Source organism: Heterodontus francisci, chromosome 14 (assembly GCF_036365525.1).
Source record: "Heterodontus francisci isolate sHetFra1 chromosome 14, sHetFra1.hap1, whole genome shotgun sequence".
Taxonomy (NCBI): Eukaryota; Metazoa; Chordata; class Chondrichthyes; order Heterodontiformes; family Heterodontidae; genus Heterodontus; species Heterodontus francisci.
This window is the reverse complement of record NC_090384.1, coordinates 103,749,052-103,765,333: the sequence shown is the minus strand read 5'-3', so window position 1 is coordinate 103,765,333 and position 16,282 is coordinate 103,749,052. Positions and strand designations below refer to the sequence as shown.

General features: G+C 45.6%; 1 protein-coding gene across 4 annotated transcripts in view; it reads left to right on the top strand.

The window, feature by feature from the left end:
* LOC137377354 (ovochymase-2) overlaps positions 1 to 12,223 on the top strand; it is a 72,504-nt gene extending 60,281 nt beyond the window's left edge. The window contains exons 14-18 of one of the 4 annotated variants that reach the window (XM_068046949.1): positions 2,456 to 2,587; positions 5,561 to 5,698; positions 7,791 to 7,935; positions 9,256 to 9,395; positions 10,817 to 12,223. In XM_068046949.1, coding sequence (XP_067903050.1) covers positions 2,456 to 2,587; positions 5,561 to 5,698; positions 7,791 to 7,935; positions 9,256 to 9,395; positions 10,817 to 10,971 — 710 coding nt within the window. In that variant the 3' untranslated portion in view covers positions 10,972 to 12,223. Of the gene's footprint in view, positions 1 to 2,455; positions 2,588 to 5,557; positions 5,699 to 7,790; positions 7,936 to 9,255; positions 9,396 to 10,490; positions 10,781 to 10,816 lie in introns of those variants that run through there. The other 3 variants (XM_068046948.1, XM_068046947.1, XM_068046950.1) reach the window with 3 other exon arrangements.
* Positions 12,224 to 16,282: the final 4,059 nt, after the last annotated feature.

Here is a 16,282-nt window from a genome sequence, read left to right as displayed (position 1 = left end):
ATGGTGTTGGGGTATTGGGCAATGTAACCAGTGTGAGGCAGTCAGACAGCTCAGATGGTGAACCGTATAACAAGGAAAGTACAGAGAGTTTTAATCTAAATAGTGGGGGATCAAATTTGGGAAGATGTGGTAAATCAAAGAGCAGAGACAAGGCAAGGGAGAAAGGTATTAATACAGGGAAAGATGGAAGGGCATAGAGAGGGTAGATAGGAAGACACTTTTGCCCTTAGCAGAGGTGTCAATAACCAGGGAGCATAGATTTAAGGTAAGGTGCAGGAGGTAAAGGCCGGCTACCCAACCCGAACCCGACAGGACCCGACAACGTGTGTCGGGTTCGGGTCGGGTCAAGTCACACCAAGGTCTGGCATTCGGGCTCGGGCTGGGTCGGACATGCTCTATCACGACCTTCGGTAAGTGGCTCCACTGTTAATGTACTTTTTGGACTTGGAAGGTGGTTTTGTTACAGTTATTTTAAGCTCGTGCAGATCAGCAACAAAGTGAAAAACGGAAGGTAAGTTAACTGATGGTCAGGTCAGGTCAGGTCAGGCATGGGAAAAAATAGAAGGACTCGGACCGGGTCGGGCTCGGGGTTGGATATGGTTCTATCAGGCGTGGGTCGGGTTCCATTTGCAGACCTGAGCAGGCCTTTAGCAGGAGGTTTAGGGGGGATTTGAGGAAAAAGATTTTCACCTAGAGGGTGGTTGGAATCTGGAACACACTGCCTGAAGGGGTGGTAGAGGCAGGAACCCTCACAACATTTAAGAAGTATTTAGATGAGCACTTGAAACGCCATAGCATACAAGGCTACGGGCCAAGTGCTGGAAAATGGGATTAGAATAGATAGGCTTGATGGCCAGCACGGACACGATGGGCCGAAGAGCCTGTTTCTGTGCTGTATAACTCTATGACTCTGTGATTAATGGCCGCTCATTGAGGTGCTGGTCACTGGAGATGGAAACATGAAGAGAAACCTCCCTGGGCTGTGACAGTTTCAGCAAGAACTGCTAATCCACTTGTGCAGAGTAATCGACCAAAAATACATTTTATCGACACATAGAGAAATGAGAAGACATGGGGGCCGTTTTTAAGGAGGGAAGAGGGAAACGACAAATAAATAATTCAAAGTACTCATAAAATGAAAAAAATAAGCCCTGGTCATATTGGAAGTCTGAAATAAAAACAATAGAAACTGACGGGAATACCTCAAGGAGGTGAGATAGGTGGAGATATTAATTTCCTCTCTGTGTATGGTTGCCAGCTCTGCATGGATGTATTCCATGGAGGTTACATCATTTCCTGCCTCCATCTGCCCTGCTCCTACCCTCCCACCATTGCTTGCTCGACATGACCACCCTGTGGGGTCCTTCCTATGGCCAATATGAGCAGACACTTTATCACCTGATTAAATGATCCCTGACTCTCTGTCAAACAGCCTTTTCTTCCCATCAGTATTTTATAATTGATAAACCTTTTGTTTAATGCTCTGTGATTTTTCTCCCATGTATTTTGCTTCCTGTGGCGTCCTGAAGATTAATCTTCAATTCCTGGAGACTCCAGGTCAATTCGGGAGGGTTGGCAAGCCCCCTGGGCTGGATTTTACATCAGGCGGATGGGAGATGGCCTCTGACCTAAAAGTCAGTGGTGAACCCGCTTCAGCCTCGCCTGGGGATCCGTCCTGCATTTTACTGTTCCCCAGGCTTTAATTGTTCTGAGGCGGGACTTACACTCGCTTGAGGGAGGAGGTCCCGCCTCACTGAGCTGCCGGCCAATCATCGGCCCGGCAACTCTTAGTCCCAGCAGTGCCACCGGGAGCCAGGACTACAGGTAAGTTTGGGTTGCCTTACTGGGGGTAATCAGTCAGGACCTTTCCCGGCTCCAGGATGCCCGTTTGCCACGGGTAAAATCCCCGTGGAGGCAGGCGAAGGCTTTTAACTGGCCGTTAATTGGCAACTTAAGGGCCTTGATTGGCCTGGGGTGGGCAGCCCATTTATCGCCCCCCGCCCTTCGTAAAGTGGGGTGGAGGCGGGAGTAGGTCGGGAAGGACTCCTGGAGCCTCCTGCTCCATTTTACGCAACCTCCCCCCACACACCCCCACCATCGGCTCATTGGGGTGGCGCAAAATTCCGGCCCCTATCTCTGTGCTATTTAACCCACTTAATGCCTGCATTAAAATGGCACAGGGAGGAATGTGGTACAAAGAGGCTCAGTGCTGCAGGAGAACAGTGCCGATCGCAATCTCTGGTTATATCTCCAGCACTCTGTCTCGTTTCATATTCTCAAAGTCTCAATCGAAGAAGTTCCACATCTAGTTGATACCCAGAAGTTGAAAGGGGCAATTGCTATTTGGTAGATGGAAGCTTTCTGACCATGTGAAGCTAAATGTCAAAATTAAAGTCAGGGGATGGTTCGAAGGGAGGCAGCTTGCTGCTCAACACTAAGAAATGTTTCTTTGCAGTGAAGCTATGCGGATTGAGCCCACCCACTCCTGTCTTTAGCAACGGCACTGCCATGATGCTGCAGTTCAGCTCGGATGGTACCCAGGACTCGAAGGGATTTCGAGCTGCTGTCACCTTCATCGACGCATCAGGTCAGTTTATTCGCTTTGGAGCTGAGTGCACTTTTAATTTTTGCAACATATGTTAATTTGGAATGAGAGAAGAAAAGAAAGAGCTTGGGTTTATATAGCACCTTTCAAGACGTCCCATAGCGCTTTGAAATGCAGCAGCCAAGTTGTGCACAGCAAGATCCCACAAACAGCAATGACCGGATCCTGTGTTTTATTGATAGGAACGTTGGAACAGGAGGAGGTCGCTTAGCCCTTTGAGCCTGTTCCTCCATTCAATGAGATCATGGCTGATCTGTGACCTATCTCCATATACCAGCCTTTGCCCCATATCACTTCACACCTTTGGTGAACAAAAATCCATCAATCTCAGATTTAAAATGAACAATTGATCCAGCATCAATTATCATTTTCAGAACAGAGCTTCAAACTTTCCGTGTAGAAGTGTTTCCTAATTTCACTCCTGAAAGGCCTGGCTCTAATATTTTGACTAGGCCCCCAGTCCTAGACTCAACAAAACGTCAATCAAATTAGTCCTTGATCTCTAAAATTCCAGGGAACTCGACACCAGTTTCTATAATGTCTCATTGTATACATTATAGTAATTACTCATAACTTTACTGTTGCAGGTGCAAATTCAGAAGTGGTTTTATTCAGTAAGCTATCATACAGTGACTTTTCCTCCAGAAGATGGCACTGTAGCTTATGACCAGCCAGCCCATCACCCTCCTTCCTTTAAACTTTTCTCTCTGTAGCACACGTTTTCCATCAGCAAGTTTCGATTGAATGTTCTGCTTTCTTAACAATTCCATTTCTGACAGGTGGCTCAGTTTTATCCCTGATTGGTTTTCACTGTCATCCCATTCCACTATCACTCCCTGTGTTCACTGACCAACATTGGCTCCCAGTCCAGCAACGCCTCAATTGAAAAAATTCTCATCTTTGTTTTCAAATCCCTCCATGGCCTCACCCCTCCCCATCTCTGAACTCCTCCACCCTATAACCCTCCGAGGTGAGGTGAGAGTGACTGCCCTTGACATCAAGGCAGCATTTGACCGAGTATGGCATCAAGGAGCCCGAGCAAAACTGGAGTCAATGGGAATCGGGGGGAAAACTCTACGCTGGTTGGATTCATACCTGGCACAAAGGAAGATGATTGTGGTTGTTGGAGGTCAATCATCTCAGTCCCAGGACATCACTGCTGGAGTTCCTCAGGGTAGTGTCCTAGGCCCAAACATCTTCAGCTGCTTCATCAATGACCTTCCCTCCATCATAAGGTCAGAAGTGGGGATGATCACTGATGATTGCACAATATTCAGCACCACTTGCGACTCCTCAGATACTGAAGCAGTCTGTGTAGAAATGCAACAAGACCTGGACAATATCCAGGCTTGGGCTGATAAGTGGCAAGTAGCATTTGTGCCACACAAGTGCCAGGCAATGACTATCTCAAACAAGAGAGAATTTAACCATCTCCCCTTGACATTCAATGGCATTACCATCGCTTAATCCCCCACTATCAACATCCTGGGGGTTAGCATTGATCAGAAACTGAATTGGATCAGCCACATAAATACCGTGGCTACAAGAGCAGGTCAGAGGCTAGGAATCCTGCAGTGAATAACCTACCTCCTGACTCCTCAAAGCCTGTCCACCATCTACAAGGTGTGATGGAATACTCTCCACTTGCCTGGATGGGTGCAGCTCCAACAACACTCAAGAAGCTCGAAACCATCCAGGACAAAGCAGCCCACTTCATTGGCACCCATCTACAAACATTCAGTCCCTCCACCACTGACGCACAGTGGCAGCAGTGTGTACCATCTACAAGATGCACTGCTGCAACGCATCAAGGTGCCTTAGACAGCACCTTCCAAACCCGCGACCTCTACCAACTAGAAGAACAAGGGCAGCAGATGCATGGAATTCCCTCCATAAACCTGTCCACCTCTCTATCTCTCTCTCCTCCTTTAAGATGCTCCTTTAAACCCACCTCTGACCAAGCTTTTGATCACCTGTCCTAATATCGCCTTATTTGGCTCAGTGTCAAATTTTGCTTCATAATGCAGTGACGCATAGTGACGTTTCTTGGGATATTTCACTGTGTTTCAGGTGCTATATAAATACAAGATATTGTTATCCTGTTGCACTGGGATTTCTGTATTTGCTCCAAGTGTTCATCCGTTTCCTTACTTGGTGACTAACAGGAGCCTCATCTATTTCGATAACAATGCTCTTCCTGATTGTATTTACCAACTAGGGTCTTAGTGCTTTTCTAATTGAATGGCTCCTTGTGTAGTTGATATGGATCTCAATTTTTAGCAAGAGGTGAGGGCCTAAATTGCTTACCTTACAATTATAGTACAACTCCTTTCACAACCTCAGGACATCCCAAAGCACTTTACAGCCAATGAAGTGTAGTCACTGTTGCAGTGTAGGAAACACGGCAGCTAATTTGCACACAGCAAGCTCCCACAAGCAGCAAGGAGATAAATAACCAGATAATTTGTTTTTAGGCACATTGATTGAGGGATAAATATTGACCAGGACTCCAGGCAGAACTCGTCTTAGAAATAGTGCCGTGTGACCTTTTGCATTCCCGCAAGAGGGAAAATGAGGCTTCGGTTTAAAGTCTCATCTGAAAGACGGCACCACTGACAGTGCAGCACTGCCTCAGTACTGCACTGCGAGTCTCAGTCTGGATTATGTGCTCCACTCTCTGGAATGGAATTTGAATACACAATTTTCTGAAAGTGGTGCATGTGCTACCCACAAAGCCATGGCTGACTAGTATAGTATTAACGATTCTGAGCATTTCTTGTTCCACAACCTGCGGTTATGATTCTTTGTCACACAATTACGCTAACACCTATCACTGAAACAGCCAATGTAAACATGTGTAGTAGTCGTAATGTAGTAAGTAGTAGGCTCTGTTTTTGATGTGTTTATTAAAACCTTGTGCTTCATTAAAACTTTTATTTTCTGATTTACTAGCAGCTGGCGGAAGTGAGGCTGAGGTGCAAAGCACTGTTGGAACTTCTATTGCTGGCACCTTGTCCAACCTGAACACAGTTCCATTCACAGAATCGTGGCTTTTACAAGAGGCTGAACCTTACAGTCAAGGCCACCGCTCAGGTTTGTTTCCAACACAATAATTTGTTTTTGAGGGATTTTGTGAGCCTGTTGAGTGTGTTACTGGGGTTGTAGAGGCTGCTGGGACTCTGGTTTGAGTCCTGGGACAGGTGAGGCACAATGCTCTTAATCTTCAGCAGATGAAGACAGAATCTGTGGCGGAGTTTATGTCTGAAGCACGAGGCTGTTTACTTCAGTGTTGCTTCACTCAAAGGAATATTATCATCCTGTCTGCCAGCAATTCCTATTAGAAGGAAACTTCAATCTTACATAGAATTATAAACACAGAAACAGGCCATTTGGCCCAACAAGTCTATGGTGTTGTTTATACTGCACACAAACTTTGTCCCATCTTTCCTTTTTTGTTAGGAAAGAGTATTGAGTATTACAGAGCCAAGAGGGAGTGATGGAATTAAGTTACTGATTAGCCATGATCTAATTGAATGATAGAACAGGCTCAAGGGGCTGAATGGCCTCCTTCTGTTTCTGCGTTCCTTCTTATGTCCCTACTTCATCTCACCCCATCAACATAACTCCTATTCCTTTCTCCCTCATGTGCTTATCCAGCTTCCCTTTAAATGTATCAGTATTTACTATTTCCCTGAACCACTCCATATGATAGCGAGTTCCACATTCTCACCACTCTCTGGGTAAAGAGGTTTCCTCTGAATTCTCTATTCAGTTTATTAGTGACTATCTTATATTTATGGCCTCTAGTTCTGGTGTCCTCCACAAGTGGAAACATTTTTTCTACATCTATCCTATCAATCCCATTCATAATCATAAAGACCTGTATCAGGTCACCCTTCAGCCTTCTCTTTTCCGGAGAAAAGAGCCCTAAACTGTTCGGTCTTTCCATTTTAGCAGAACTGCAGCAAACAGAACTTGTGAAACTACAGCAACTTCTTCTGAGTACAGCAGGAATATTCCTCCAACAAAAGTCAAAGAGTAGAAGATAGTTATATAATACAAATTATATGCATTAAATTAGTTCCAGTCACTTACAGCAGTGAGGTTACCAGGCATGACTGACAGGGAATCGCCCAATAATCTCCATTCTGGCCTGGTGTTGTAGTGTCATTGCAGGCAACCTTATTAGAGTTATGATGAGACTTTGAAAACTAAGGCTGTATTTACAGGGCCGAAGAAGGTCAAAGGATCGAATAGAATTTTAGTTTTAATAAGTGATGAAAGAAGAAGGGGCCCCTTCAAAGATGTTGGATTTATTTTTGTGAGGGTGAGAAGGAGCAGGAGCGAAACTCCGGGTCCACATATAAAATGCAGCCAGCTGGCACCCTGGAACCCCACCCTCCGCGATGCAGACCTCCCACCCCACCCTGTCGCGACTTACCTCACTAATGACTGATCTGGAGGCATCAATCTGGCCAGCTAGCCCAGTGATGCCTGTTTGGCTCCCTGCAGCTCATCTACCAGATTTACATGAGGTTGAGGCCTCAATATCTTGGCGGAGGAGTTGGGGAGGGGATGGGCCTCTTCATCGCCTAATCAGATGACCAACCAGTGCCTATTCCCACCCGCACCCCCCCACCCCCCCCCCCCCCACAACCCCACCACCAATTCCTCCAATCAGTTGATCCCTTAAAAGTCAAAATTGAATCCCAATCAGTTTTCGGTTAATTCACAAGTTTCAGGGCTTGTCCCATGTTGGTTGCAGGATAAATATTGGCCAGGGCACTGGGCATTTATATAGCATCTTTCACAACCTCAGGAGATCCCAGAGTGCTTTACAGCCAATGAAGTACTTTTGATGTGTAGTCACTGCTGTAATTAGGAAACATAACGGGCAATTGTGCACAGAAAGCTCCCACAAAAAAACAATGTGATAATGTCCCACTAATCTGTTCTTTAATGATGTAGATTGAGGGATAACGATTGGCCAGGGCATTGGTGAAACTCCCCTGCTCTTCTTCAAATAATGGCCGTGGGATCTTTTATATCCACCTGAGAGGCAGACAAGGACTCGGTTTAACATCTCATCCGAAAGACGAGTGACACAAACCAGTTCATTCCCAAGTGTAGGTGACTGATTATTGCTCACATTGGCCCTAAAGTCTTTCTCTTTTTCGGTTTCAAGTAGGAGCTTTTGGTGAGAATCCAGTGGCCACTGATCTTTTCCGTAACTCAATCAGGAAGGTTAATTTCTCTACTGGTTGCGAGGATGTAATTCTGATGGGAACTGAGGGAGAGATCCAATCGCCCGGCTATATTGACCAGACGAGGTATTTATATAGAAGTCTTTATTTAGCAGAGGGCTCATTTTCCAGTGGGTCTCAGGGAGTGTGTCAATATTTACAAAAGAAAATTTAATGAGTTGGTGTTCACTCCCCTCCATTCCTGCCCCCCTGCACACCCCCCTCCACCTCTTGCTGTGCAAACTCCCTCCACTCCTCCCTTGTGCTCACCCACTTCCTGCAAACTCCCTGGGTGTCCCTGTCAATACTGACACACTAGCAAGGGCACCTGTCAATATTTTCACACTGCCAGGGACTCTCTTCTGCCCTGCCGAAGATCAGCTGTCTTTAGATTGAAATCGGAGAGCGATCTACATCTGTTTGAAGTGAGGAGCCAGCATACTGTAAACCAACAGACCTGTGAGGGCCAAATGTCCTCGGGCATATGTGGGGACTGGCCTTGGCATTTTGATGTGTTGGTCACCATGGAGACGACAGGGGAAATGTCCATCTTCAGTGGAATCTTAACTCAACATCACAATGTCACTGCCAAAGTCTCTTCTGTCCCTTCTGTCGGGTGTTTATCAACTCCAAACTGATTGGAGACACTTAGACCCAGTGAGGAAAGAGGCCGTCCTCACAGCTGGTGTACAAAAATCCAGCAGGATTGGTGTTATTGTGGCTACTGGCTGTGGGAGACCAGCACTTATGAAAACTGGAGAAAGTCAGAGAAAGAGACAGAGAAAGACAGAGATAGAGACAGACAGAAACAGACAGATAGAGACAGACAGACAGATGGAAAGACAGACGACCTGAGGACATTCCAAAGCGCTTTACAGCCAATGAATTACTTTTTGAAGTTTAATCACTCTAGTAACTAGGAAAATGCAGCAACCAAGTTAGGCACAGCAAGATCCCACAAATAGCAATGTGACAATGACCAGATAATCTGTCTTAGTGATTGATTGAAGGATAAATAATGGCCAGGACACCAGGGAGAACTCCCCTTCTCTTCTTCGAAACAGTGGCCAGGGGATCTTTTACATCCACCTCAGAGAGCAGACCAGGCCTTGGTTTAATGTCTCATCTCAAAGATGGCACCTCTGACAGTGGGGAAGAGGGTGTCGACCCATTCCCTTGACCACTTGTTCTAATCTCTGAAGGACGGCGTGAGCTCCCCAAAAAGAAGATATTGCTAACGCTGTGGGACTTGCTTTTAATAGTAATTTATAACAATGGAGTGGGTCAATAATTACACGGAATGACAGAGATCTATTCCTCCAGTTTTTATTTTTGTGCAAAAGCAACTGGTATCTGCACAACCCTTTCCAAAATGATGGAATTTCTCTCCTCCCAATTGTCTTTCAGTTGTTTGTGGAGAATTATTGTGCCAAGGAACAGAATTATTAAACTGAATTTCAAAGCTTTTAATGTCAATGTGGAACGTGAAGACTGTGCGGATTCTGTTGCAGTGTACGATGGAGTAACAATTGGTCGACACTTAAAAGGTACAAGCAGTTTAAGAGACAGCAGATAACCTCGACTGTGGGTTATGAGCTGAATAAATCCTCTGTCCCGTCCCATTAATGTGGTGCTGTCTATGCTGTTAACCATTCAGTTTCGCTCTCTCAACGGCTGAAGCGGGCCACCTGGGGGTGGGAAAGGATGAAGAGGATCTCCGGGGGAAGCCGGGAAAGACCCTCGGTGGAGCCAGGGGAAGGAGCAGTGCTCCTCTGGGCTCTGCAAGGGGGTCCCATAGCCTCTTTCCTCTCTCCACGAGACCATCCCTTTCTGACTCCTGTCTGGAATCTGACAGAGGGCCTCTCATGATCCAGTTCATGCTGATGATCATTCTGCGCCCTCTTACTACCCATTTCAGACAGGAAACAGGAGGTGGCATTTAAGGGAGGCTCGGGCGGCTAAACTTTCCTGCCGCCGCTACAAGGAGGAAAGGCTTGCATTTCCATAGCGCCTTTCACTACCTCAACATGTCCCAAAACGCTTTAAAGCCAATGAAGCATTTTGAAGTGTAGTCGCTGTTGTAATGTAGGAAAAGCAGCAGCCATTTTGTGCACAGCAAGCTCCCACAAACAGCAATCTGATAATCACCAGATAACCTGTTTTACTGGTGATGCTTGATGGATAAATATTGACTAGGTCATCGGGGAGAACTCTCCTGTTTTCCTTAAAATAATACCTTGGGATCTTTTATGAGAGAACAGACGAGGCTCGGTTTAACATCTCAACCAAAAGATAACACCTCCGACAGTGCAGCACTCCTTCAAAATAAACCCGGTCGGAATTAAAATACGCCCCTATGTTGTGCCAAGCCCTGGGCTCCATTTTGAACTTCGGTGGCATGCAGTCAGCAGGTAGTAAATGCGTGGTAAACAGATCAATTGCCTGCTGTACCCCCACCAGGATGTGGAGGAGATTTACTAGAATGGAATCATGGATGAGGGACTTCAGTTATGGGGAGAGACTGGAGAAGTTGGGATTGTTTTCCTTTGCAAGGAGAAGGTTAAGGGGAGATTTAATGGAGGTGTTCAAAATTATCAGGGTTTTGGAAAGAATAAATAAGGAGGAACCGTTTCCATTGGCAGGAGGACACAGATTTAACGTGATTGACAAAAGAACCAGAGGAGGAGATGAGGAAACAGTTATTTACACAGCAAATTGTTGTGATCTGGAATGCGTTGCCTGAAAGGACGGTGGAAGCAGATTCAATAGTGACTTTCAAAAGGGAATTGGATAAATACTTGAAAATGAAAAATATTTGCCGGGCTATGGAGAAAGAGCAAGGAGGGAGTGAGACTAATTGAAAAGCTGTTTAGAGAGCCAGTAAAGACACAATGGGCTGAATGGCCTCCTTCTGTGCTGTATCAATCTGTGATTCTATGGAATCATATCTCTTTGTTTCTTCTTCCAGCTAAGCTTTGTGGATTGGTAGCACCTTGTACCATCTGGTCCAGTGGCCCAGCACTTACTGTGGAGTTCACTTCCAATTCGACTGGCTCCTCGAGTGCTATCTGGTTAGTTTACACTACCTATGACTCAAAGGACCAACAGCAGCTTCTCAAGTGAGATACGTGCCATCTAAGTGAATGGATTACAGGGAACCTGCAGCACAGAAACAGGCCATTTGGCCCAACGGTCCATGCCAGTGTTTATGTTCCACATAATCCTCCTCTTCATCTCACCCGATCAGCATATCCCTCTATTCCTTTCTCCCTCATGTGTTTATCCAGTTTCCCCTTAAATGTATCTATGCCATTCACCTCAACCACTCCCTGTGGTAGCGAGTTCAACATTCTCACCACTCTCTGGGTAAAGAAGTTTCCCCTGAATTTCCTATTGGATTTATTAGTGACTATCTTACATTGATGATGCCTAGTTCCCCACTCCTCCAGGAGTGGAAACATCTACCCTATCAAACAACCACAACTTGCATTTATATAGCACCTTTAACATGGTAAAATGTATCAAGGATTTACACCGAGCCACACAAGGAGATATTAGGACAGATGATCAAAAGCTTGGTCAAAGAGGTAGGTTTAAAGGAGCATCTTGAAGGAGGAGAGAGAGTTAGAGAAGTGGCAAGGTTAAGCAAGGCAATTTCAGAGCTTAGGGCCGAGGGAGTATTCCCGATCCCAATGGACACGGATCAGTCCTTATTTCTCTTTCATTGAGAAAAGACCTCCAGCCCATTCAAACTTCCCTGATAGTTATAACCATTCTGGACTTCCATCATCACCTTGTGGTGTTCCACTAGACTGCTGAAAGCTTCATGATTCCTACTTATCTTGTGATGAGCCTTAGACAGATGTAACACTCCCGCCTCTGAGTCTAAAGGTTCTCATCTCTCTTGTGCTTTCTTCTGCCTCTTCCCCATTATCAATGGTGACTTGTAAATAATTCCTGGTTTTATTCGTCATTGTTTAAACACCATTTCTATGACCCTTCTTAAAATAAAAAAGTAGATACAAGACAACAGAAATACATGTATTTAGTAACCTTACAAATCCTTGTATTTTAAATATGTAGATATCAGACATTTCTGGATTTACACATGTAAATTGTGTGCATATATTAAACAAAGACTTCAAGATTAGGAAATCAAAATGCACCAGATATTAGAGTTAGTAACCTGGGCAAGAAAAGAGTTTAACACATTGTAAGTCATCACTTTAAAGTGTATATATTTATCCTAAGTTAGAATCAAATTAGTCCTAGGCAATATAATGTTTTTTGCAATTTCATTCTGACACTGTTTGGTTGCATGTATTCCATGTTTATTTAATTATCACAATTTAAAATGTAAAGTATAGAAATTAAAATGCCTTTCTGATATTTTATTGGTCTCACAGCAGTTGTTTATCAGCCGTATTTGCCTATTCGTAAAATATTTGCCATCAGATGTGAGGCAAAAAAGTACGAGATTGAAGAGTCAGTAAGATCAGTAAAGTTTCTGCGTACTTTTATACACATTTAATGTAAACTAGCTGATGATTGCACAATGTTCAGCATCATTCACGACTCCTCAGTTACTGAAGCAGTCCGTGTAGAAATGCAGCAAGACCTGGACAATATCCGGGCTTGGGCTGATAAGTGGTAAGTAACATTCGCGCCACACAAGTGTCAGGCAATAACCATCTCTAACAAGAGAGAATCTAACCATCTCCCCTTGACATTCAATGGCATTACCAGCGCTGAATCCCCCACTATGGGCTGAATTCTACCGGGCCCTCGATGCCGCAGGTCGTGGTGCAGGGGCCGGTAAAATGCTGCAGAGAGAGGCCCGCCTCGACCCGCACCATCGAGAAGGGCCTGCCGCATATTACCGACGGCGGCGGGCTCTTCATCAGCATATGTAAATGAGCATGTAAAATATTTAAACAAACTTACCTGCAGGTGGCAGCCATCCCACTCTGATATTATGACCGTCATTCGTGCTCCGTGTGCCTTCGGAACTGTGTACGGAGTTCCGGGCGAGAACCTGGTGGGGAGGGAGGAGTAATAACATTTTCAGGGTGAGAGGGGTGGAGGAGTGGGGATATCGATCATTATTGGATGTGGGGATGGTGGGAAGGGGTTGAAGGGCAAAATATTGAAGGTTGGGGGGGAAAGTTCAGGTATGTGAACAACCAGCTGATGGTCATTTCATTACCTGGATTGACCACTGTGGGGGGGGGGGGGTTGTGGAAAGGTCTCCATCATTTATCTTTCAATGTATTAAAAATCTTATATTTTATACCTTTTAAAAATTAAACTTATTTGTGCGGGCTTAAAGCCCTTTAAAAACGGCGCCGGTGCTTGCACAGTAGCGCCGGACGCCGTTGCCAGGGACGCAGAGGTCGCCCCGTCTATGTCATTGGGGAAGCCGCTCCACCCCCTCTATTTAAATGACCCCCTGCAGGTAATAGCGCGGGGGGCCCAGGGACGACGCATCCGCACGGGATTCACGCTGTTCTTACAGTGTGCCGTCGCGAACTGCGACGCACTCATAAAATTCAGCCCTATCAATCTCCTAGGGGTTACCATTGACCAGAAACTGAACTGGAGTAGCCATATAAATACCGTGGCTACAAGAGCAGGTCAGAGGCTCGGAATCCTGTGGTGAGTAACTCACCTCCTGACTCCCCAAAGCCTGTCCACCATCTACAAGGCACAAGTCAGGAGTGTGATGGAAATACTCTGCCATTGCCTGGATGGGTGCAGCTCCAACAACACTCAAGAAGCTCGACACCATCCAGGAAAAAGCAGCCTGCTTGATTGGAACCACCGATGCACAGTGGCAGCAGTGTGTACCATCTACAAGATGCACTGCAGCAACGCACCAAGGCTCCTTAGACAGCACCTTCCAAATCGGCGACGTCTTCCAACTAGAAGGACAAGGGCGGCAAATTCATGGGAACGCCACCACCTGCAAGTTCCCCTCCAAGTCACACACCATCCTGACTTGGAACTATATCGCTGTTCCTTCACTGTTGTTAGGTCAAAATCCTGGAACTCCCTTCCTAACAGCACTGTGGGTGTACCTACCTCACGTGGACTGCAGCGGTTCAAGAGGCAGCTCACCACCACCTTCTCAAACGGCACTTAGGGATGGGCAATAAATGCTGGCCTAACCAGCGATGCCCACATCCCATGAATGAATTTTTAAAAACTCCTGTAGCTTTACTCATAGCTGTCAGCTGGGGCTCAGTGGGTAGCACTCTCATCTCTGAGTCAGAAAGCTGTGGGTTCAAGCTCCCCTCCAGAGATATGAGCATATAATCTAGGATGACACTCCCAATGCAGTTCTATGGGAGTGTTGTGCTTTCTGAGGTGCCATCTTTCAAATGAGATATTACACTATGGCCCGTCTATCCTCTCAGATGGATGTAAAAGATCCCCAGTGCTATTTTGAGAAAAGCTGGTATGTTCTCCCCATTACTAATTTTGACTAATATTCATTAAAAGCCCACCAACTCCCACAGCTACCTCGACTACACTTCTTCACACCCTGTCTCCTGTAAGGAGTCCATTCCATTCTCCCAGTTTCTCCATCTCCGACACATCTGCCCTGATGATGCAACCTTCCACAACAGTGCTTCTGATATGTCTTCCTTTCTCCTTAACCAAGGATTTCCCCCCCACTGTGGTTGACAGGGCCCTCAACTGTGTCCGGCCCATTTCCCGCACCTCTACCCTCACCCCTTCCCCTCCCTCCCAGAACCCTGACAGGGTTCCCCTTGTCCTCGCTTTCCACCCCATCAGCCTCCACATCCAAAGGATCATCCTCCGCCATTTCTGCCACGTCCAGCGTGATGCCACCACCAAACGCATCTTGCCCTTCCCTCCCCGATACCATTCCGAAGGGATCGTTCCCTCCCTGACACCCTGGTCCACTCCTCCATTATCCCCGACAACTTGTCCCCTTCCCATGGCACCTTCCCATGCAATCGCAGGAGGCATAACACAACACCATTAGCACACTCTTTGTCTTTGCCTTTGCGCCATGACCTCCTTGTCAGTTATTCTCTCTAACCCTCTTTCCTATCAACACCTTCCCATTTGTTCTTTTTTGTCCCACTCCCACTTTATTTGCTTAAAACCTATTACATTTCTAACCTTTGCCAGTTCTGATGAAAGGTCACTGACCTGAAACATTAACTCTGTTTCTCTCTCACAGATGCTGCCTGACCTGCTGAGTATTTCCAGCACTTTTTGGTTGTATTTCAGATTTCCAGCATCCGCAGTATTTTGCTTTTATTTACATTTTCCCCATTATCCTGACCAATATTTATCCTTCAACCAACATCATTAAAAACAGATTGTCCGGTCATTATCGCATTGCTGTTATGGGAGCTTGCTATGTGCAAATTAGCTGCCATCTTTCCTACATTGCAACAATGACTACAGTTCAAATGTGCTTAATTGGTCGTAAAGTACTTTGGAACATCCTGAGGCAGTGAAAGGTGCTATATAAATGCAAGTTCTTTCTTCTTGTAACATGACATTGCTCCTTTAACAGAGGGTATATAACCTTGACATGTTTGTTAAATCAGAGGAGGCTTTATGAAGTTCACACAAAATCAGACTTCAAGTTGACTTTTAAACAAGCTACAACATTCTTTGAAAATGTCATTTCAATAACATCTCAAGTAAACTGTCAAATATGTTCAACAATGATTAAGCAAGATTTGGGTCATCTGCCAGTCAAATGATGATTAATGGTACCAGTCTGTACAGTGGTTTCCAGATAACACATTATTGTAGTAATACTGTGGATGCTGGAACTCTGAAATGAGAACAGAATTTTTTAATTTTTTAAATTTTTATTTTTAGAGATACAGCACTGAAACAGGCCCTTCAGCCCACCGAGTCTGTGCCGACCATCAACCACCCATTTATACTAATCCTACACTAATTCCATATTCCTACCACATCCCCACCTGTCCCTATATTTCCCTACCACCTACCTATACTCGGGGCAATTTATAATGGCCAATTTACCTATCAACCTGCAAGTCTTTGGCATATGGGAGGAAACCGGAGCACCCGGAGGAAACCCACACAGACACAGGGAGAACTTGCAAACTCCACACAGGCAGCACCCAGAATTGAACCCGGGTCGCTGGAGCTGTGAGGCTGCGGTGCTAACCACTGCGCCACTGTGCCGCCCATTGTTAAAGCAGATAGTCATGATTTCCTGGATTATCCTTGCTACCCTTCTTAAACAAAGGAACAACATTGACTATTCTCCAGTCCTCTGAGACCTCACCTGTAGCTAATGAGGATGCAAAGATTTCTGTCAAGGCCCGAGCAATTTCTTCCCTTGCCTCCCTTAGTATTCCCATCAGGCCCTGGGGACTTATCTACCTTAATGCTTTGCAAGACACCTAACACCTCC